The following is a 24,650-nucleotide window of genomic DNA, read 5'->3' on the forward strand; positions in this document are numbered from 1 at the left end:
TGCCATTTTTGGTCCACATAAATGTGCTCTCTTAACATAAGCACTACAACTTCAATATAATATGTATAACTATTCTAACCAATTTTAAATTGCTACATTGTTGAAGTATCAGTGCCAATGATGCATGATATCATGAACATGCGAGAGGGAACTGTATCTTATTCACATTTTTATTAGAAGTATAGAAAGATTAGATAACATGTGTATTTTTATTTACAGCAAAGTCATTTGCCCAACAAGACATTATGAAGTTCCTGAGGAAATGAAGAGATTAATCAAAAACAGATTGAATCCACCACCCCAAATGACAACTGGGGAACTAGAAGCTCACATGAAAATTACGTAAGAATCAACTACAATTTAATGTTTCAGATTATTCCAGCATGTAGTAAATAACATTTTGTTGAACATATCACACTATATTCTGGCCCGTTATCTCTGGAGCAAGGCCGCGCATAGCGGCAGAGAAAGGGGGAAATCAAGTGGTGAGAGAGAAGTAGTAATGCTGCTCAAAGCCTGATAACTGCAGTGCACCCCCCTCTTTCACACAATACGGTTCCCTCTCGCATGTTCATTGGTAGAGCCTTCTCACGTCACCACTTGCACAGACACTTGTTTTCATTCGCTTGCTCCAGAGATACCCGGGACAGGGTATACTTTCTATATTTACCTAGAAGTGATGGTAAAATCAGCTGTTTACGTGTAGTTAACAGATCTGAGGGTTAGTTCCCAGCATGAGTAAAAAATGTATGAGTCACTTCTTAAGTAAAATTATGGCATGTACGAGGGGATGCTGAAAAGTTTGTAGCCCAACATAGAAGGAATGCACTTAGAATGATGGTTGATTGATTGATTGATTTAGTTTATTTTACTTCGCGTTTTGTGCCTCTTGGCTAATTTGCGAAGATGGGGATGAGTGATGAAAATGATGATGAAATTGATGAATGGACATTCACAAACAACCAAGCCCGACCGGGATTCGAACCCGGGACCCTTGGCGTCGCAGCGCGATGTGCTAACCACTCGGCCACAGGGTCGGGCACTTAGAATGATGTAACTTCATAGTTACTCAACATACTCCCCTCGAAGCTCAATGCACTCTCTGGTCCGGTGCTCCAACTTTTGAAAATCACTTAAAAAAATTCTGAAGTTTGCTCCTCGCACCAATGCTCTGTGGCAGTAATAACCTCCTGACAATGCCCCTGCCCATTGAGCAGCAGCAACACAGCAGAAATTGCGAGACCTGGGCTTTGTGTCGTGATCATCCACCCTATGTCCCCGATCTGGCTCCATCGGACTACTTTCTGTTTCCTCAGCTCAAAAAACACCTGAAGGGATGCCATTTTGCCTCAGATCAGGAGGTGATTACTGCCACAGAGCATTGCTGCGAGAAGCAAACTTCAGATTTTTTTTTAAGTGGTTTGCAAAAGTTGGAGCACCGGACCAGAAAGTGCATTGAGCTTGGAGGGGAGTATGTTGAGTAACTATGAAGTTTCATCATTCCAAGTGCATTCCTTCTACATCGGGGTATGAACTTTTCAGCATCCCCTCGTAATATTTGTCATTTTGCAACTCAGTCAGCAGTGTCCTATTTGTAACTGTTACTCAGGTACATATTCTTCACTAATGCCCCAGTTGTAACTCATAAGTAATAAGTCCCTATACAACTTTGACACCCTTTTTCACTAGACATGACATTGGTTATGGTGGGTGGTAAGCTCGAAGGAACTGAAGCAGCCATTTTCATTTCTTCAGATCCGACAATTGCCCCTAGTGAATGGTATATCACTTGGCAACTGAGGCATCCATATTTCACTAGATGTCATAAATATTCTTGGTGAATTGTAAGTCACTTGGTTGCAGCTGAGGTAGCCATTAAACACTTAATGTCTCAGATATCTCTACTGAATGGTAAGACACTCAGCAAATGCAGTATCTGTTATTCATTTCATGCCTCAGTTTACTCGGATGAATGGTAAGTCACTGGATAATGGAGGCATCCATTCTTCACATAATGTCCCAATTTTCCCTAGTAAATGGGAGTCACTTTGGCAAGTGAGACTCCTGTTTTTCACTTGGCATCCCTGTTGTCCTTGGTGAATTGTAAGTCAGTTGGTTAGTGAGGCTTACATTTTTAACTAAATACCCCCATTGTCGTCGTTAAATAGTAAGTGACTTGGAAACTGAGGCATCCATTCTTCACATAATGTCCCACTTGTCCCTAGTGAATGGGAATCACTTTGACAAATGAGACTCATGTTTTTCACTTGATGCCCCTGTTGTCCTTGGTGAATGATAAGTCAATTGGGTAGTGAGGCTTACATTTTTAACTAAGTAGCGCCATTGTCGTCGTTGAATAGCAAGTGACTTGGAAACTGGGGAATCCATTCTTCACATAATGTCCCACTTGTCCCTAGTGAATGGGAATCACTTTGACAAATGAAACTCATGTTTTTTACTTGATGTCCCTGTTGTTCTTGGTGAGTGATTAGTCAATTGGGTAGTGAGGCTTACATTCTTCACTAAATGACCACATTGATCTTGGTGAATAGTAAGTGCCTAGGCAACTGAGGCATCCATTCTTCACATATGTCCCACTTGTCCCTAGTGAATGGAAATCAATTTGACAAATGAGACATCTGTTTTTCACTTGATGCACCTGTTGTCCTTGGTGAATGATAAGTCAATTGGTTAGTGAGGCTTACATTCTTCACTAAACAACTCCATTGACCTTGGTGAATAGTAAGTGCCCTGGCAAATAAGACTCCTGTTTTTCACTTGATGTCCCTGTTGTCCTTGGTGAATGATAAGTCAATTGGGTGGTGAGGCTTACATTTTGTTACTAAATGACCCCATTAACCTTGATGAATAGTAAGTGCCTTGGCAACTGATGCATCCATTCTTCACATAATGTCCCACTTGTCCCTAGTGAATGTGAATCACTTTGACAAATGAAGCTCATGTTTTTCACTTGATGTCCCTGTTGTCCTTGGTGAATGATAAGTCAATTGGGTAGTGAGGCTTACAATTTTAACTAACTAGCGCCATTGTCATCGTTGAATAGCAAGTGACTTGGAAACTGGGGAATCCCTTCTTCACATAATGTCCCACTTGTCCCTAGTGAATGGGAATCACTTTGACAAATGAGACTTCTATTTTTCAATTGATGACCCTGTAGTTCTTGGTGAATGATAAGTCAATTGGGTAGTGAGGCTTACATTCTTCACTAAATGACTGCATTGATCTTGGTGAATAGTAAGTGGCTAGGCAACTGAGGCCTCCATTCTTCACATAATGTCCCACTTGTCCCTAGTGAATGGAAATCACTTTGACAAATGAGATATCTGTTTTTCACTTGATGTCCCTGTTGTCCTTGGTGAATGATAAGTCAATTGGGTGGTGAGGCTTACATTTTGTTACTAAATGACCCCATGAAACTTGATGAATAGTAAGTGCCTTGGCAACCGAGGCATCCATTCTTTACATAATGTCCCACTTGTCCCTAGTGAATGGGAATCACTTTGACAAATGAGACTCATGTTTTTCACTCGATGTTCCTGTTGTCCTTGGTAAATGATAAGTCAATTGGGTAGTGAGGCTTACATTTTTAACTAACTAGCGCCATTGTCATCGTTGAATAGCAAGTGACTTGGAAACTGAGGCATCCCTTCTTCACATAATGTCCCACTTGTCCCTAGTGAATGGGAATCACTTTGACAAATGAGACTTCTATTTTTCAATTGATGACCCTGTAGTTCTTGGTGAATGATAAGTCAATTGGGTAGTGAGGCTTACATTCTTCACTAAATGACTGCATTGATCTTGGTGAATAGTAAGTGGCTAGGCAACTGAGGCCTCCATTCTTCACATAATGTCCCACTTGTCCCTAGCGAATGGAAATCACTTTGACAAATGAGACTTCTGTTTTCACTTGATGCACCTGTTGTCCTTGGTGAATGATAAGTCAATTGGTTAGCGAGGCTTACATTCTACACTAAATGACTCCATTGACCTTGGTGAATAGTATGTGCCCTGGCAAATAAGACTCCTGTTTTTCACTTGATGTCCCTGTTGTCCTTGGTGAATGATAAGTCAATTGGGTAGTGAGGCTTACATTCTTCACTAATTGATCGCATTGATTTTGGTGAATAGTAAGTTATGACAATATAAATAATACATTCTCATAACAACATTTGAAAATGGTTAGGCTAAGTTCAAAGTTCCACATTTGTGCAATATTTATAATAAGTTGGTCATAACAGTTATTTTTGACTGGCAATATGAAAAACAAATATCTTCAATCATATGTGTTCTTTCAGACAAGAAAGATATGATACATTCAAATTTATAATTAAATTTATTGAAATTGAGTACATTTGCATTGGCATCAAGATTTATATACAAAGGTCAACTCTTTAAAATTGTTCAATGTATAATATGATGTCATACTTGGTATTTTGTATCAACATTCAAAAAATGGTAATTATAATCATTAGATAAGTATATTGTAATATACATAGTAAAATAGCTGTAACAGAGCAAAAAATATGTACATTTACAACACAAACATTCAAGTTAAGCACTTATGGACAAAAATATAAAACAAAAACAATTGAAGATTGCACATACTAAAAGATCTGGCTTGAACTAGTTGCTCTGATACTAGTTGTCTGTGACTTTGTGAGGAGCTCAAGATGGAACAAAGATAAGGACAGATATATCAATATGGGATGGTGATATATTTGTATAATAATTGTTGCTTTTAAAGATTAAACTTGGCAACGTTATAATAACTTGGATGTTTAAGTTATATAGAAGCCTTTTATGACTTGAATGAACTTTGATCATGATATAATCTTATAAAGATTCGAAAGTTATGGAATGACACTGATATGTATAAAAGATGCCATGTTGATTTTGAAGCAGTGAATAGGTATCTATTTTCATCTGGCTTAACGAGCATGCTTGTAAATGTTACAGTTCCTCAAATGAGTGCTTGGAGGAAGGTTGCATAGTGTGACACTTATATGTTCTACGTTTGGATGTGGTTTGGTCAGATGATGAATCTTGAAAACTGAAGCTCAGAATTGTGAATACAAAGACTTGCTTTATCCCGGAAGGAGATAACAAAGAGATATTTTCTTCTCAAGTATAGCATTGATATGTTATAAATGCTCTTGTAATTTTGGTTGTTTCTAGTTTTCTTTTATCAATTTAATAATTATAAAGGTATTTATTATTGTTTGAACATAAACATTATTAATTAGTATATGCAAATTTAAATTTCCTTTTCAATATAGCACCATAGCTACTACCTATTGTGCTGATACTGAGTTTGAATTATACTGACTTACATTGTTAAACTTAGATTATGAGGACTCAAATGTTACAATTATTGGATAGGAAAGAATAAGTTATTGAGTTGTGAATATTCCTGTTTCTGATATTAGTTTCAATACCTAACATTATGGAGAAGGAGATCACATTGGCTGACATTGTGATGATGCTCAAATCGCAGCAGGCAGAAATGAAAGAAGGTATCTCTGCAGTGCAAAGTGAAATGAAAGAAGGTATCTCTGCAGTGCAAGGTGAAATGAAAGAAGGTATCTCTGCAGTGCAAGGTGAAATGAAAGAAGGTATCTCTGCAGTGCAAGGTGAAATGAAAGAAGGTATCTGTGCTGTGCAGAGTCAGATGAAAGAAAGTATTGAAGCCAGTAAAGCTCAAAGTAAGGAACTTAGAGAAATTAAGGTAGATATTTCACAGTTCCGTAAGGAATGCTTAGATAGAACAGAAAAGTTAGAAAAGAAAGTTCAATTACTGGATCAAAGGATGAATGATGAGCTAGTTTATCTTGCTGCGGATATGGATAAAAAATTAGACGATACAGTTAGTAATTTATCCAAACAGTTTACTTCTCAACTGGATCAATGTCTTGAGGTTTGTGCTCAGTGTAGTGTATCACTTGGTACATTAAGTAATGATCTAATTAAGTTACGAAGTGAAACCAAGTATGCTAATTCAACTGAACCACAGGTTGATGTCAAATCTATTGGCATACAACATGATGAGGTTGATAAAGAAGTTATGTCTAGCAGTGCAAGGCATATTATTATCACTCGCGTTCCAGAGAATGATGCAATTAGGAGTGATGTTGATAGTGATAAGTCGGTGGATATTAGTACAAGGCACAAGTATTATAGAGATGATGAATTGCATAAGTTGCATGATGTAAATAATAAAGGCAATATCAACTCTTCTTTGGAATTAGGTGTTAAGAATGCACTTCTACAAATAGAAACCAATATCATGAGTGTAGTTAATAATGCATTAACACCATTATCAACTCATGATATAATAGCAGTTAAAAATACAGCTAAAGCACAGAGTGACTTTACACCTCGAATGAGTTCTCACACTGTAAATCAGAGACAACATACAGTTGGGAATAAAGATGAAGTTTGTCATGGTTCACCAAAAAGTAGTCTTGTTAGACATAATATAGGAGTGAATACTGAATCTGAGATGTATAATAGTACAGATTCAGATCATGATAGAGTAAGTATGCTTAGTGGTCCATACCGAAATACAAGATTAGCATCTAAGCGTCGAAAATTGAGGAAGAACAAATCAGTTGCTAATAATAATGTTGATGACAAAATTTCATATGCACAACATGATGCTGGTCATATGAATAATGTTAGTCATTCAGTAGATGTTCCATTGACTAATTGTAATAAGAGTCAAATTAAAGTTCTCATTAAACCACAGGACTTGAGGCATTTCCCTCATTTTGATGGGATATCTTTAGAGTTTGCACCATCGGAATTCTTAGAAAAAGTAGAGGAAAACCTAGATATTTATGACATCAAAGAAAGTCAATTCTTGAAGTACATACCAAAACTTCTAACTGATTGTGCTAGAACTTGGTACTTAGAAGTAAAGAATCAGTTTACCACTTATTCTGAATTTAAAGAGGCTTTTTTGGCACATTATCAGAATGACCGCTGGAAATCAGTAAAGTTGACTCAAACTTTGAATTCTCCTTTTACAAAAGAGAGTAATGTAAGCCTGTTACAATATGCGAATAAGAACTACAAAATTTTGAAGTCTACTCAGCCTCATGCTGAAGAACCTCATTTGATAGCACAATTAGCCTCATTATTACCACACAGGATTAGTGAACACATGGTGATTAATAACGTATGTACATTGCACCAAACGTTGCAAGTAATTGAAAATTTTCAATCTTTAAGAAATCCTGCACGGTTCAATGACATGAACAGAAATAATTATAATCCAAAGTCGACAAGATACTCTTTCTCAAATATTTTGTCACTTTCAATGGAAAGGCATGAGAAAAGATGTACAACAATATGTCACAGATTGTGATATTTGTGTTCGTACAAAACCAAACAGGCACCCCCCTAAACATTTAGCCAAAATACACTTAACTGATGAACCTGGTAAGATTTTATTTATTGATTTACAAGGTCCTTTTACCATGGGTCCTAAACGTGAACGTTTCCTTTTCACTATTTTGGACGCAGCTTCCAGATACTTGATTGCTTATCCTATACCTAACAGCAATGCTGTTTCTGTATTGAAAAAATTATGTGAAATTTATTTTGTGCATCTCGGCATACCGGAAAAAATAATTTCTGATAATGGACCGCAGTTTCGTTCACACATATTTAATACAAAGATGAAGGAGTATGGTATTAAACTTGTGTTTACTCCTCCATATCACCCTTCATCCAATATGGTGGAGCATTATCATGCTGAACTTAATCGTGTCATGAGGGTGTTGTGCATAGACAACCACTCACTATGGCCACAGCATGTTAGCTTGGCTTTGCATTGGCTAAATAATGCTATTTCTTCACATACAGGATTTGCTCCTATAGAGTTGAGACTAAACAAAGAGCCAAGTTTTAATTTGGGTGATGCATTTTGTTCTCAAGGTGACATCATACCATGGAACAAAAAACTAATCATGTCTCAAATTAAGAGCCACACTGCTAGAACAAAAAGGTTAGATAAATTGAACAAAAAGGAAGTGAATAAAATATCAATCTCACCTGGTGATCTTTTTTTTGTCAAATGTAGACAGAGAGACATGGATGATAATCCTATAAGAAAATATTGTTTTCTGTTTGAGGGTCCTTACTTATGTATAAAAAATTTTGGGGATTCTCGTATTTCAATTTTGTTTTGCATGAATGGTGATTTTATTGAAAACGTGGCCATTGAACACGTAAAGTTATGGAGGTGTTCACTTGGTAAGAGGAAATTCTGGTTGCAACATTTGCAGAATATCAATAGCTCACATGCTGATCTGGTGCAGAAATTTCTTGCCCAAAGTAAACAAGAACAAGTTGATGTTTCTTTAGCTGCTATATCTTACATAGATGTAGTAACTGCTTAACACATCAACTTACAAGGGTGGTTGGTTGGGAGTATCTTCTAGACTGTTGGTCTAGGGAGGTATATTTGGCCACAGTACTACTGTTCATCTTGATGGACAAAAATGCAATATAATATTTTGAAGTACAAGTTTGTGATTTATTTTATGTACAGTTCAGTTGCATGATCACTATATTTAAGTTTATTATACTTAAATATAACTCCGCACGTTTATGGGAAACTTGGCATTATTATGCACAACAAAAGCAAATTTTAAAACACTTTAATAGTTCATCTATGTAACAAACTTGAATAGCTGGTGAAAGATGTTACCCAAGATGTTCGTTAAGCAGTGGTAGTGTACCAAGAATGGAAGTGCATTTAAAATGCTTATATACGAGAATTATTTTATTTGCTATTAGGGAATTGTTAAGTCAATAATTCCTGAAGATGAATTGTTTTCTCGTATATTTTATGAAGTTGACATGTAGCAGAGACATCCACTAGATGATCCAAGCTCGTCACTCATAATTCCATGCTACAGTTGCATGAAAGCATTGTGAAGTGTTCACGTAAAGGCAATAGTAAGTCCTATTGTGACACTTAATGTAGAAATATTTATTACATGAATATATATATTTCTTTTTATGATGCACATTTATCTCTGGTGCTTTATCAAATTTAGATTCTTCCAATAGTAATCGTGTAGTGCTGATATTTATGATTTCAAATACACTTATCAAGCTGAGCCACACGATGATGCTGCTGTATATGATGATTGAAGGTTGACTATTTCCACATCTTAGGGGTATAAATTTATGAAGGAAAAATACATATTAAGACCAGTTACACTAGTTTTTTTTTTTCAGGGAATGTAATGTTCCATTTATGTTATAATATAAATGTACTTAATTACATAAGTGATTACTCTGAGCCACGTGTCTTATATTGATAATGATCGTAAATATCAAGTATCTTTTGAGATAACCATTCTTACCATGTTTTGGATTAAAGCTATGTTAGATATATTTTTGATGACTTCTGAAATCACACACGACTACGTTAAAAAGATTTGTCAATTAAGCCTCAGAGATATGTTATTTTATCAATGCACTTGCTAGGAATTGATAAAATATTTATACAGACTAGGATGGAATTTTGTTGGTATGAGGTATAGTTTAGTTGTTTTATTCTAAATGAATAACAACGTTAATTTGTGATTTATTTTGACAGCATATTAAAGGACTTTGACATGATCATATGATATCTTTGCACTTGAAGATATTATAGTAATGAGCTTTCACAAGGTATTGTCAGTGTGATGTCATTCTCTATAAGTGTGATCTATATTAAGAGTAGACACAGATTGATTAATTATTTGACAATTTCAGATAGTATTTTCTCAATTGCAAACTCAAAGCTATTCTGATAATCGAAAATTGATTCATGGTTGTAAATTCTTTTTAAATATACACATGTATATGTTTGACAGTGTTATACATCTGAGATTATATGTCCAATATATATGTTCATACTTCACAAATGTATAATGTAATATTTTCTTCATCATTGCAAAACATGATAATGATTTCTTAACTGATAACATGTTGTTTATTTTGTTGGTTTGAAGAACAAAAAATACTGCTTTGTTTCACAACCATACCCATGGGGGTTGGTTGGTTGAGTTCTTCGCTTAGACTGTTGCTTAAGGGTGTTACAGTGAGTCACAGTACTTTATGCACAATTTTTCTTTAGTCAGATGTCAATGTATAAATTTTCTCATTTTTCGTGCTTCTTTCCTTGAGTCTGAAACATTAGTTCAGGTATAAAGTATTCATCTGTAGAGTTTGCCTTAAGTTGATCTTCATAATCCAACATTGGTCCTCATTCATATATCTTGATCCTTAGTTGTGATTAGCTGTGGAAAAATTCAATATAACAAATATTCTTTGTTATGTGTATTTTGGAGTGCAAAAAATGTATAATATAATGTGATAGCATGTGCATAATAGATTTTAATGCTAAGATTTAGCTGTGGCTTAAAAACATTTTATAGAGCTCTGAGATTCCAAGAGTTGAATTGTAGGCTCAAATAGAAATAAACTTGACAAGAAGCAAAGACGTTTTGATCTAAGCTTAAGTCAAGTAGTAGGTTCCTTTAAAATGCTAGAATGCATTATGGCTCCAAAATGTGTTCACAAAGGGCAGAATAGAAAATTCGTGCCGTGACACTGTGAGTTCAGGAACAACAGTTATTTGAGATTTTTAATTTTTGTGCGCACATCATAATTTATACATTTCTTGCATGAATTGATTTGTGATGTAAGAAATCTTAGTTTCGACACTCTGTAAATCTGAGGATGTTTGCTTTTGATGCAGGGACTTAGATTTTTGTCTTGTTAGCTGATGTTACTAGATAAATGGATGAATTCCCAATGGGAAATTTAGTTGGATCATAGGTAACTTACTCTACATATAGAAAATTATAATTAATATATTTTTGGCTAAATAAAGATTAATATAGAAATTATGCTCTCAGATTAAGAATGAAGTTCTTAATGGTACTTCATTGGTTGATAATAAATAAAAATGTTATGTAGCTACATTGTTTTATGTAAAAATGGTTCATATGGAACTTCACTAGATAATAATTGTGGGTATGTAGAACTTGATTTTTTTAAATTTTGTTTTGCAACATTATTATGTACTAAAAACTCATTATGTGTAGTTGCACTGTATTGGTTCATGATGAACAAGTTCTGGTTGTATTGTTGGAAAACAAATATTCAGTTATACTCAGATGATTATAATGGTAAACATGAAAACAGTTTGTAAATATAGAGGCATTATATTAATTGTTATATGTTAAAATTCTCAGTAGTGCTCAGATCTGTTGTTGTGGGTTCGTCCCTTGTTGAGCGCCAGTATGACAATATAAATAATACATTCTCATAACAACATTTGAAAATGGTTAGGCTAAGTTCAAAGTTCCACATTTGTGCAATATTTATAATAAGTTGGTCATAACAGTTATTTTTGACTGGCAATATGAAAAACAAATATCTTCAATCATATGTGTTCTTTCAGACAAGAAAGATATGATACATTCAAATTTATAATTAAATTTATTGAAATTGAGTACATTTGCATTGGCATCAAGATTTATATACAAAGGTCAACTCTTTAAAATTGTTCAATGTATAATATGATGTCATACTTGGTATTTTGTATCAACATTCAAAAAATGGTAATTATAATCATTAGATAAGTATATTGTAATATACATAGTAAAATAGCTGTAACAGAGCAAAAAATATGTACATTTACAACACAAACATTCAAGTTAAGCACTTATGGACAAAAATATAAAACAAAAACAATTGAAGATTGCACATACTAAAAGATCTGGCTTGAACTAGTTGCTCTGATACTAGTTGTCTGTGACTTTGTGAGGAGCTCAAGATGGAACAAAGATAAGGACAGATATATCAATATGGGATGGTGATATATTTGTATAATAATTGTTGCTTTTAAAGATTAAACTTGGCAACGTTATAATAACTTGGATGTTTAAGTTATATAGAAGCCTTTTATGACTTGAATGAACTTTGATCATGATATAATCTTATAAAGATTCGAAAGTTATGGAATGACACTGATATGTATAAAAGATGCCATGTTGATTTTGAAGCAGTGAATAGGTATCTATTTTCATCTGGCTTAACGAGCATGCTTGTAAATGTTACAGTTCCTCAAATGAGTGCTTGGAGGAAGGTTGCATAGTGTGACACTTATATGTTCTACGTTTGGATGTGGTTTGGTCAGATGATGAATCTTGAAAACTGAAGCTCAGAATTGTGAATACAAAGACTTGCTTTATCCCGGAAGGAGATAACAAAGAGATATTTTCTTCTCAAGTATAGCATTGATATGTTATAAATGCTCTTGTAATTTTGTTGTTTCTAGTTTTCTTTTATCAATTTAATAATTATAAAGGTATTTATTATTGTTTGAACATAAACATTATTAATTAGTATATGCAAATTTAAATTTCCTTTTCAATATAGCACCATAGCTACTACCTATTGTGCTGATACTGAGTTTGAATTATACTGACTTACATTGTTAAAAAGTGTCTAGGCAACGGAGGCATTCATTCTTCACATAATGTCCCACTTGTCCCTAGTGAATGGGAATCACTTCGACAAATGAGACTCCTGTTTTTCACTTGATGTCCCTGTTGTCCTTGGTGAATGATAAGTCGTTTGGTTATTTAGGCTTACATTCTCCACTAAATGACGCCATTGATCTTGGTGAATAGTAAGTGCCTTGGCAACTGAGGCATCCATTCTTCACATAATGTCCCACTTGTCCCTAGTGAATGGGAATCACTTCGACAAATGAGACTCCTGTTTTTCACTTGATGTCCCTGTTGTCCTTGGTGAATGATAAGTCGCTTGGTTAGTATGGCTTACATTCTCCACTAAATGACGCCATTGATCTTGGTGAATAATAAATGCCTTGGCAACTGAGGCATCCATTCTTCACATAATGTCCCACTTGTCCCTAGTGAATGGGAATCTCTTTGACAAATGAGACTCCTGTTTTTAACTTGATGTCCCTGTTGTCCTTGGTGAATGGTAAGTCAATTGGTTAGTGAGGCTTACATTCTTCACTAAATGACCCCACTGACCTTGGTGAATAGTAAGTGCCTTGGCAACTGAGGCATCCATTCTTCACATAATGTCCCACTTGTCCCTAGTGAATGGGAATCACTTCGACAAATGAGACTCCTGTTTTTCACTTGATGCCCCTGTTGTCCTTGGTGAATGATAAGTCAATTGGGTAGTGAGGCTTACATTTTTAACTAAGTAGCGCCATTGTCATAGTTGAATAGCAAGTGACTTGGAAACTGGGGAATCCATCCTTCACATAATGTCCCACTTGTCCCTAGTGAATGGGAATCATTTTGACAAATGAAACTCATGTTTTTCACTTGATGTCCCTGTTGTCCTTGGTGAATGATAAGTCAATTGGTTAGTGAGGCTTACATTCTTCACCAAATGACCTCATTGACCTTAGTGAATAGTAAGTGCCTTGGCAGCTGAGACTCCTGTTTTTCACTTGATGTCCCTGTTGTATCTTGATGTCCCTGTTCTTGCTTCTAGCCATCTTTACCCCCCAGAGTTTCCTCCAGGTACCCAATTTATATGATGCGGGTGGGCACCGGACCCGCTTGAACAGGTGGAAAAAATCCCAGTTCTCTCCTGCCGGGGATCGAACCCGGGTCTCTCGCATGGTAGTCAGACACCTTAACGACTGAGCTACCGCAGCTTGTGGTAGGGGTTTTTGATTGAATAAAAATATATATTTCCTTAATTTCCAACTGTACCTAGTAGTGGACACTTAAATAAATAAATGTAAATGAAAAGGTCAATTGGGTATTGAGGCTTACATTTTTCACTAAATGACCCCATTGTCATTGTTGAATAGTAAGTGACTTCGAAACTGAGACATCCATTCTTCACATAATGTCCCACTTGTCCCTAGTGAATGGGAATCACTTTGACAAATGAGACTCCTGATTTTCACTTGATGTCCCTGTTGTCCTTGGTGAATGATAAGTCAATTGGTTAGTGAGGCTTACATTCTTCACTAAATGATTCCATTGACCTTGATGAATAGTAGGTGCTCAGGCAAATGAGACTCCTGTTTTTCACTTGATGTCCCTGTTGTCCTTGGTGAATGATAAGTCAATTGGTTAGTGAGGCTTACATTCTTCACTAAATGACCTCATTGACCTTGGTGAATAGTGAGTGCCTTGGCAACTGAGGCCTCCATTCTTCACATAATGTCCCACTTGTCCCTAGTGAATGAGAATCACTTTGACAAATGAGACTCCTGTTTTTCATTTGATGTCCCTGTTGTTCTTGGTGAATGATAAGTCAATTGGTTAGTGAGGCTTACATTCTTCACTAAATGACCCCATTGACCTTGGTGAATATTAAGTGCTCTGGCAAATTAGACTCCTGTTTTTCACTTGATATCCATGTTGTCCTTGGTGAATGATAAGTCAATTGGGTAGTGAGGCTTACATTCTTCACTAAATGATCCCTTTGTCGTTGTTGAGTAGTAATTGCCTTGGCAACTTCACATAATGTTCCACTTGTCCCTATTGAATGCGAATCACTTTGACAACTGAAACATCTTTTATTCACTCCATGTCCCTGTTGTCCTCATTAGGCAAATGAGGCATGCATTCTTCACTATATGACCCCATTGTCCTTGCCTTGGTAGTCCCAATTAGCCTTACTGTGCATAAAGTGGACTTAAGACAACAAATCAACCATCCTTGCATTGGTGAGTGGTAAGTCACTGTAGCAACTGAGGCATTTATTTTTCAGGTAATGTCCCAGTTGTTCCTGGAGAATGTGAGTGACTTTAACAACTAAGACACTCATTAATCACTTAATGTCTCTGTTCTGTCTGGTGAATTGTAAGTCCTTTGACAAGTGAAGTATCCATTCTTCATTTTTTGTCCCAGGTGTCCCTGGTAAATAGTAAGTCACTTTGGCAACTGAAGCATTATTCATTTAAGGCCCTATTTATTCTTGCTGAATGGGAGTTTACTTAGTAACCGGGTCAGCCATTTTCTCTTAATGGCAAAATGGTTTCTGATGAATGGTTTGTTGCTTTGCAATAGGCATCTATCCTTCATTAACCTTTATTCGTATTTTGGTCGATATATCAACCATCGAATATAAGGTGCTACTCGTATTTTTGTTGATATTTCGACCATGCAGCTGATTCCAAAATTCCTGTTTATTTAATATCTTGATACTTTTCTGTTCGGTCAGAAACACTTACAGTATGTTAAACGAAGCTTTGGTACGTCATATGGATGCACCCCCTCCCCCCGAGTCCAAAGTTATGTATGGATGTTGGCGCAAATTTTAAATTTGTACACTTATTTGACAAAAAATGGTATAACTGGTAGACTATTTGACCAATCTACTTCGAGTAACTTTTGTTTTGCAGCTAAAACATCAGGGCATGCAACCGTGCAGAAATCAAAGCTCCAAAGCCAATATGAGGGGTTGGGTGGGCCGCGGTCCCCAACTTTCAATGAAAAAAATCATAAAAATGGGGAGTTTGCCCCCTTTCCCCCACTCTTTTGGGAATGGGTCGCAAACTATAGCCTTATTTTCAAAGAATTGTCCTTTTTCAACTGAATAAAAGTCATTTCATGTTCCTGGGTGCATTACATTATCGAATATGTGAAACAAACTCCCCATTTTTATGATTTTTTCATTGAAAGTTGGGGGCCGTGGCCCACCCAACCTCTCTTATTGGCTTTGGCATTTTGATTTCTGCACGGTTGCATGCCTTGATGTTTTAGCTGCAAAACAAGTTACTCGAAGTAGATTGGTCTATGAGTTATAACATTTTTTTGTCAAATAAGTGTACAAATTTCAAATTTGCGCCAAAAGGCCTCGGCGAAACCTAAAAAATGCCATAACTCGTAGACTATTTGACCAATATACTTCCGGTAACTTTTGTTTTGCATCTAGAACATCAGGGCATGCAACAGTGCAGAAATCAAATTGCCAAAGCCAATAGGAGGGGTTGGGTGGGCCGCGGCCTTAAATTTCAATGAAAAAATCATAAAAAATGGGGAGTTTGCTCCCCCTTCCCCTGCTATTTTGGCAAGGGGACGCAAACTTTAACCTTATTTTCAAAGAATGGTCCTTTCTCAACTGAATGAAAGTCATTGCATGTTCCTGGGTGCATTACATTATCGAATATGTGAAACAAACTCCCCATTTTTATGATTTTTTTCATTGAAAATTGGGGGCTGCGGCCCACCCAAACCCTCTTATTGGGTTTGGCATTTGATTTTTGCATGGTCGCATGCCCTGATGTTTTAACTGCAAGACAAAAGTTACCTGAAGTAGATTGGTCAAATAGACTGCGAGTTATAACATTTTTTGTCAAATAAGTGTACAAATTTAAAATTCACACCAAAGGCCTCGGCGAAACCTGGGTTACTTTCTGAGGACCCCCTCGGCAGAGTAAAGGTTAAATGCCACAGTTCTCATGATAAGTTGTAAACCATTGTTTACCATCTATCATGTTATGCATCTTTCATTGGATATCTGGGTTGTCAACAGCAGATCGCAATCTGATCTTTTAGGCTTTCTGCCCTTATTTGTATTGAATAATGCTTATGAGAGAACATTTTGAAGTAGCACTTTCAAGTCCTTTTAAACATGAGTTTGTTTGTTTCCATTAATGTGAGGATGTGAACTAGACGTATGTGACATGTCACTAGAGTTTGAGAGCACTTAATTTATTATTTAGCCAACAATAATTTCCAGCACGAAGTTTATCATGTCTTGAATTACTCTTATTTTAGCAAATATATTAATGTTTAGATAGGCATAGTAGTGAATTAAAATCCATAACAGTTAGCATGTGTTACTTTATGATGTGCATTTGCTCCTCTTGTCTTCTGCAGAGGACTGTTTTACGGGCACCTAACCAACTGGAATTACAAAGATTGGTTCCACACACTCTTGTTCATTGAGGAGTATGATGAGGTTGTCAAACTGGAGAGCTACAATATGAAGAATGTCCATTTCCATCACTTGGAGGGCTTGCCACTGTTTGAATTAGAGGTAGTGTAATTAGCTCTACCATTCTTTTCCTTTTGGTATGTATGTATGTATATTAGTGTGTGTGTGTGTGTGTGAGAGAGAGAGAGAGAGAGAGAGAGAGAGAGAATTTGTTCAGAAATCCACCTTGACTGTTTTACAGTTTCCAACTTGGATTGCTCTTGACACCCCTAAGACCCCTTAGTGATAATTATACCACTTTTTCAAATACCTGTGCAGATATCTTATCCTTGGACATTCCTATAGCTAACTTTGCTCTGAATTTGACTTAACACATTGTCTTTGCAACACAAGTGATGCACATTTAATGTAAGAAGAAAGAGATACATACGAGAATTGTAATCAGAAAATGTCTGACGTATCGATTCTTCACGTAATGACCCAGGTGTCCCTGGTAAATAGTAAGTCACTTTGGCAATTAAGGCAGTATTCACTTAATGTCCCCATTATCCTTGGTGAATGGTAAGTCACTTAGCAACTGAGTGGTCCATTTTCACTTAATATCACAGTTGTTCCTGATGAATGGTATGATGCTTTACTGTGTATAAAGTGTACTTTGCAGGAGTTGATTGTAGTTGTTCATGTTATTATAATTATAGGTTCCTGGATTGGCAGAGAAGAGACCTTCTATTCTGAGAAATGACTTCATATATACCAGAATGAGATATGGGGAAGAGCCTACTGATGTTGAAGGAGTAGAATATGAGGGTACTGTACATGATGTTAGGGATGACACTGTGAGAATAGGCTTTTCTTTTGAGTAAGTGCTTCGCATTTTCAGTAACTGTGAGTCTATGTATTTTTACCAATGACCTTCTGATATTTGTGAAAAAACAATACAGATGATGGGATTATGGAGTACAGATGGGTTAGGTGGCACAACAGCCGCAGGCTGAGCCTTGCCCTTTAATAAAAAGGAATAATTCATTCGAATTGAGTGAAAAGGTGTGAAGTTTGATCTGAATCTGTGCCGATGTGTCAGCATCAGATTACATTGATGGTATTCATTTGAATTTCATCATTATTAAGGACCGATTGCATTCAAGAATCTTTATATTCTGTGAGCTATGTAATATGCAAGAATTTTGATTGATTCTACAGCAAAATCATGAGGCAGAATATGGACTTCCTTAACAGTAAATCACTAAATTCTGTAGCTTTGTGTTACATATTTGCTGTATATAAATACCATCATTATCTGTCATTCTATGCTGATTCCCTTGTGGAATCAGAAAAAAACATCCTTGGTTATAATACATGAGGGAAAGTTGTGTCATTAAATGTTTACTCTAGTACAACCACTGTGCATGTGCACATCACAAAGTATTAAGAGATGCTTAAAAACGAGATATATATATATACATGATTGAAAAAGCAAATGATGCAGTTTGCTGTAGATATGTCAGGATGATAAACTTCTGAAAATTAGAAATAGTTTGCACGTTCCTATAAACGTTGTTTAATTTCACTTACCTCATAGGTTTATGAGAAGTTTCAATGTTGTGGGTTATCAAAATTCCAGATATGAATTAAAACTATTTCACTAAAAAATTCATGAACACTGAATGGCTGGTACGAGTTTTACTCAATTTTCACCATAGAGATATTTTATTGTTGTGCTGGTATTGCAATATCCAACTATTAGCAATACATTGTTGTTTCATTTATATTGTTATGATATATCTATATTCTTTGTATTCTTCAATGGAAAGATTGAAGAATGTCTAAAATTCTTTTTGCTAAGGATCTAGATGTCAGAGAGTAATAATAATTATTATTATATAATGAATGTATGGAAATGTAATAATGTGAAATAAAAGAAAAAATAATGTGTAAGTGGCATATACTTCTGACCACTTATCCTGTTCACAAGGAAAGGAATATATTTTTACGGATGCTAGTGCAGAGGTTGTCAGCACCTTACTTGGCATTTTGTTTTCATTTTTGAAGTTCTCATTGGCAAAATTAAAGAGCATGAACGTGGACATAGACAATTTGCTTGGTAATACTTATGCTTCCCACTGTACCAACAGGTATTCGACCAAATGCAGCATGGTACAGCACATGTACCAAGACTCATTTTTAACTTCTGAAACACACTTGCTCAGATAATGTTCAGAGATACATGTTCTTATTGCTGCATGAAGTGTGTCATTAGTAAGTGTTAATTGTCAGTCTCTGTGTGGGAAGGGCACGGTAGATTTTCTTGATTTTTATCAACATCAATACTGTATTTCTATTTCTTGCCAAAACATGACATTGCAGGCAAAGGACAATCTTTTCCAGCCTGCAAATGTATGCAGCGGGTTTTTTTTCTTCCTTAAAGTAGGCAAGTGATAATGGAACAGGAGATGGGAAGGGGATAAGGAGTTCATGTTGGGATTACCAAACTTGCAATCAAAAATGAAGCCAGCCGTGAACCTGTGATCTCTTGCCTCACATTCAAAATCATTCTTTCCCACAGTTCCTTTTGGGAACAGGCTCATAATTTATTTGTAGGAGAGTGGAGTGGCTCATATACAACACCATATGCATGCACCATTTTCAACCTTCCCATCCCAGCATGGACTCTGGTACCATCCCGATGTCATAGTAGTAAAGTTGTTACCTTGTAATCAAGGGGTTATGGGTTCAATACCCGGTGGAGGCGCATAGTGGTTCAAAGTCCCATATTATACTGTAGACCCTGACCCGATTGGCCTATCTGTGCATAAAGTGGACTTGAAACAAAAATACTCAAAACTCGTACCCCAGCATAACCTCTGTGGACCTCTGTGGAGTAGCCAAATTTCATTTACAAAAATACTTTCTTAAAAAATATGTTCTGTTCTTCCAGCTGATGGAACAAATTTGTTCTAGACTAGCATGTGCTTGTAGCCTTGTCTGTACTGAACAAAACCAGGTATGGCTCGTAATGCTACCGTTCGTAGTTTGCGAGATATTAGATTTTTATTATAGAAAGTATGGAATTCAATTTTTCTGCTGGAAACAGCTCTATTTGAAGTAAGTACCAGGAAAACAGCTCCCATATTGCAAGGGTTAAAGAACAACTAATTTATATCTGACATGGAACTCCTCCTGCATTCACATTTCTTCTGTTGTGTAGAATTCACGTAGCGAACATTTAGTTAAGACTTAGAATCTGTAGCATTTGAGCAGATGGTGGTATTAAATGTACCTGTACTTTTCTTTTCATTTCAGATTTATTGAGCAGTTTTATCCGAACCTGACTTTCGATGTCCGATTCACAATCTCACGATACCCAATTGTGACAATGCACAGAGCTATTGATAATCTCATAAACAAGGAAATGTTTGACCTTGTTTTTCCAGAACATTGTGATGATTATGATACATTCCCACCTCTTTTGGCTGATGCAGATTCCATAAAGTAAGACTTCTGAGATTTTAGTTTTTCATTCTAGAAAGAAATATTGAGCTCCTGCATAACCTTGTAGCCAGTGCTCTTGCTTTTGGTGTGAGAAGTCCTGGTTCAATCCTCAGTAGGAGCTCCAAGAATGCCAGTGTTGACCCAGCATCATGTGGACAATTCAGGAGCTACTTGAAAAGAAAAAGTAGCAGGCTCTGGTCGCGAAAGCCAGAAAAGAGTGGCAATAGTTCTTGATGAGCTGACCATGTGTCACCCGATAGTCGCTTGGCAGGCCATGGCACTTGACATGTTGTACTATGGAGCTTAGTTTAGTTTAATTACAAGAAAATATAATTTTAAAATAATTAAAGAAAACTTTATTGAGAATTGTTTCAGGTTTTACCTTAGGGCTGAGCCATATCAATAGTTCAACATTTTAACAATCTAAATTTGATTAATAAAGTTATAATATATGTAATTAATGTATTATATTACAACTATGATATTTTTGGAAGGAACTCAACTTTTTCTTTGTATAATCTGTCCTGCAAACTGCATTCTTGCAGGCTAATGTGGTCTAACATCTGGACTCATAGTCAGGATGATCCTTTGTTAAGTGGTGTGGCATCCTCTGTTAAGTGCTCGTGTACATAGCCTCAGGTACGCTAATTGCTTCAATATTGATCTGGAGTTTATTTCCACAAATGGGGGGGGGGGGGAATTAAAATGCACTTTTAATTTGCTGGAAGTGTTCATGTGCAAATGTGGGAGAGAGAATAATGGCTCCATTTACAAATTGAAAGCAGTCGATAGGGAGCAAGAGCAGAACCTTTACTTCCTTTATGAAATGATGAAGAAATTATAGTGAAAAGGTTTTTTTTATTCATTTACGAACAATTGGTTACCTGTTTTTGTCATTTCGCACATGAAAACAGCATGGAATACATAAAATTAAATTATATATTTTTTTTTATTTGTATTTTTTCTCATATGCTTTTTCTAAGTTTTAGTTTTGCTGTGACAATGAATATGAATGATGAATAGAAATTAATGAAGGGGCAAACACAAAGGACAAGATCATGACTTCATTTGGTGTTGATATCATTTGATGAGCACAACTCAATGTGTTCAACCACCAACACAGAACTTCATAAAACATGCAAGCATCACGTTGCATTCATAAAATATCAGTTTTTCTTGTATGTACGCATTGCTTGCATGATAGAATTATTTTCCTGTAGAATTATTTTCCTGTATTTTCCTTTCATGAAAGGAGCGTGTGTTCTCCTGAAACGTCACAAAGAAAAAACTGTTTTCTTATGCTTGTAATAACCGTAAACTACAGGAAAATAATCATAAAATATCAACTGATTTGAAACTACTTTAAGTGTACTTGCACTTAGGTCCTGGTTTTGTCAACTTGAACATCGTTTTACATGTTTCTCTAAAATTGTTCAGCTTTGTCAACTACAGAATTTATGTGAGATGGAGGTAAAACTTGATTTTCTTCTCATCAGGTTTTTTGATGCAAGAGTTGAGAGTAACCCTGAACAGAGGCAAGCGGTCATTAACATTGTGTTGGGGTCATCTCGTCCAGTTCCATACTTGATTTTTGGACCTCCAGGAACCGGGAAGACACTTACAGTTGTTGAAACTATACTGCAGGTAAAGTGCTGAAGATTTACAGATGTATTCTGCCTTTGAACATGTGTACTGGAGAGGAACCGATATGAGATTTGTTTCTGATACTGATGAAGTACTGATGTAATATTTACCAGTATCTAATATTTTACTGATCCGATATAAAATTGCAAATGTTTCATGAAGAACTTTCTTAATTTATTATGTAACCAAGTAATTGCAATAGGTCTTAACTTAGAAACTGCATTCTTAGAAATATACTTTGTTTATATACTTTATGAGACCAAGATTTACATAGTATTTCTTTATATTCCTTAAATATTTAACAAAATGGCAGAATTTGCACTAAGTTATAGACTTCTTATAGAAATATTGAATCTGTAATTTATTGGGAATTCTACCTACTAATACACCTATTTGTATATTGGCCAATACAGATATGTACCAATTAATGTTTCGTTCCCTAATATTCACTTAAAGCAAATTACCATAAACCAGATTTTACAGACAAAAATTTTAGTCTCCCAATTTTAGTTATGAAAAATGTACGCCTTGTGCAAACATAGGGAAACATATAAGAATATATAAAAATATATAGGGTAGGAGACAGTAAACACTTTCCGCAAACAGAAATAGTACTTTGATATTTCGTGGCCTTGCTGCATGTTCACAGTAGAAGCGAAGAATCTGTTTGTGGTTAGTGTTTACTGTCTACTACCTTACATGTTTTAGTTTATCTGCCCTTCTGGCTCTTTTCCTCAATCTATTCCTGTTTCTAAAAATATACATATACTCTATATGTGATCAACACACCTTGAAACGTGTTTATCATAGAGGGCGACACAGTACTGCAATCTACAGCATGGAACACGTGGTCAGCGATCTCAGTAGTCTGCAGACAGGGTGAGGCAGCAGTATGGGATGGTGTGAGGAATTCACGGACTTTCAACATAGTCAGGTGGTTGGATACCACTTGTGTAAGAAGTCTGTGCGCGAGATTTCCACCCTCCTAAACATCCCTAGGTCCACTGTTTCCAATGTTATAGTGAAGTAGAAACATGAAGGGACGTGTACAACCCAAAATCGTGCAGGCCGAACTCCCATGTTGACCTCCAGAGACCGTCGAGTGTTGAAAAGAGTCATACAGCGTAATCGTCAATCATCCATCGCCACCATCACACAGGAATTCCAAGCTGCATCAGGATCGACTCCAAGCACCATGACTGTTCGACGCGAGGTGCGGCAACTTGGTTTCAGCCTCGCGTGATGCAAGGAGCATCAAAACTGGACTATAGAACAGTGAAAAACAGTTGTGTGTAGTGATGAATCACGGTACACAATGTGGCGATCCAAATGGTAGGGTGTGGGTGTGACGAATGCCTGGTGAACGACATCTACCAGCCTGCATAGTGCTGACAGTGAAATTTGGGGGTTGCGGGGTTACAGTGTGGTCATGTTTCTCCTGGAGGGTGCTTGGCCCCCTTGTTGCTTTATGTGGCAATGTCACGGCACAAGCTTACGTTGACATTTTAACCACTTTCACGCTGCCTACCGTCGAAGACCAGTTCGGGGATGACCATTGTGTCTTTCAACACTACCAATCATCCGTCCATACTGCAAGGCTTGTGGGAGAGTGGTTTGACGACAACAATGTCCCACTAATGGACTGGCCTGCACAGAGTTCTGATTTGAATCCCATAGAACATCTTTGGGATGTTTTGGAACACCGCATTCGTGCTAGACCACACCGACCCACATCGATACCTCTTCTCATTTTGGGGCTCCGCGAGGAATGGGCTACCATTCCCCAGGAAACCTTCCGCCACCTGATTGAAAGTATGCCTGCAAGAGTGAAGGCTGTCATCAAGGCTAAGGGTGGGGCAACACCGTATTGACTGCCAGTGTTCCAGATGGAGGGTGGCCCAAACTTGTACTTCATTTTCAGATGGTTGTCCGGATACTTCTCCTCACATATATCTCTTAATTTTGAATATACTTATATAATATGAAAGTTAATCAATAAATGTACACAAACACACGTAATTTAACATAACCTTTCCAATACAGTTTAGTTTCTCATGTGTGAAATGTAATGAATGTAGTTAAAATATTCTAAATAATATTTTAAGTACATAATTCGAGTAGTAGTATTTAATCAATTTTCCTCAGTATTTTTTCTGGTATTTTTATTCTAGGTGAAGGTGCTGTTTTCTAATTCCTTTATCCTAATATGTGCTCCATCAAATGCTGCCTGTGATCTGATCACCCAAATGCTTGGTCCAAAGGTGCCGACAAAGGACATTCTTAGATTACATTCTGGAACTCGGGATTGGTAAGTTGAATTCCCTACCTCATACACGGCACTCAATCATCACATACAATCTAGAGAGTGCTCATAATATGATATTTATAATTTTAGTAAATTTGTAACAGTCTCCAAATTTCAAAGCATATTTTTATTCTCTGATTTTTCTTTGTACCTCATGCAACTGCTCATAATGTATGTGGATAAACAGCTGGAAGTTGCATTAACAGTGTCAAACAGAAGCTACAGCATGCCT

The 24,650-nt window shown here is 36.4% G+C and overlaps 1 protein-coding gene across 2 annotated transcripts in view; it reads left to right on the top strand.

Annotated features, from left to right (window-relative positions):
* The window catches only part of LOC145987194 (putative helicase mov-10-B.1), a 68,643-nt gene that overhangs the window by 19,471 nt on the left and 24,522 nt on the right, over positions 1–24,650 (top strand). For both annotated transcript variants that reach the window (XR_014441626.1, XM_083121715.1), the window contains exons 7-12: positions 220–342; positions 16,923–17,082; positions 17,679–17,839; positions 20,281–20,469; positions 21,966–22,113; positions 24,285–24,421. Coding sequence is in view for 1 of the 2 variants with exons in the window: in XM_083121715.1 (XP_082977841.1) it covers positions 220–342; positions 16,923–17,082; positions 17,679–17,839; positions 20,281–20,469; positions 21,966–22,113; positions 24,285–24,421 (918 nt within the window). In the remaining variant the exon portion in view is untranslated. The remainder of the gene's footprint in view (positions 1–219; positions 343–16,922; positions 17,083–17,678; positions 17,840–20,280; positions 20,470–21,965; positions 22,114–24,284; positions 24,422–24,650) is intronic.

Source organism: Lepisma saccharinum, chromosome 1 (genome assembly GCF_977018435.1).
Source record: "Lepisma saccharinum chromosome 1, izLepSacc3.1, whole genome shotgun sequence".
NCBI lineage: Eukaryota > Metazoa > Arthropoda > Insecta > Zygentoma > Lepismatidae > Lepisma > Lepisma saccharinum.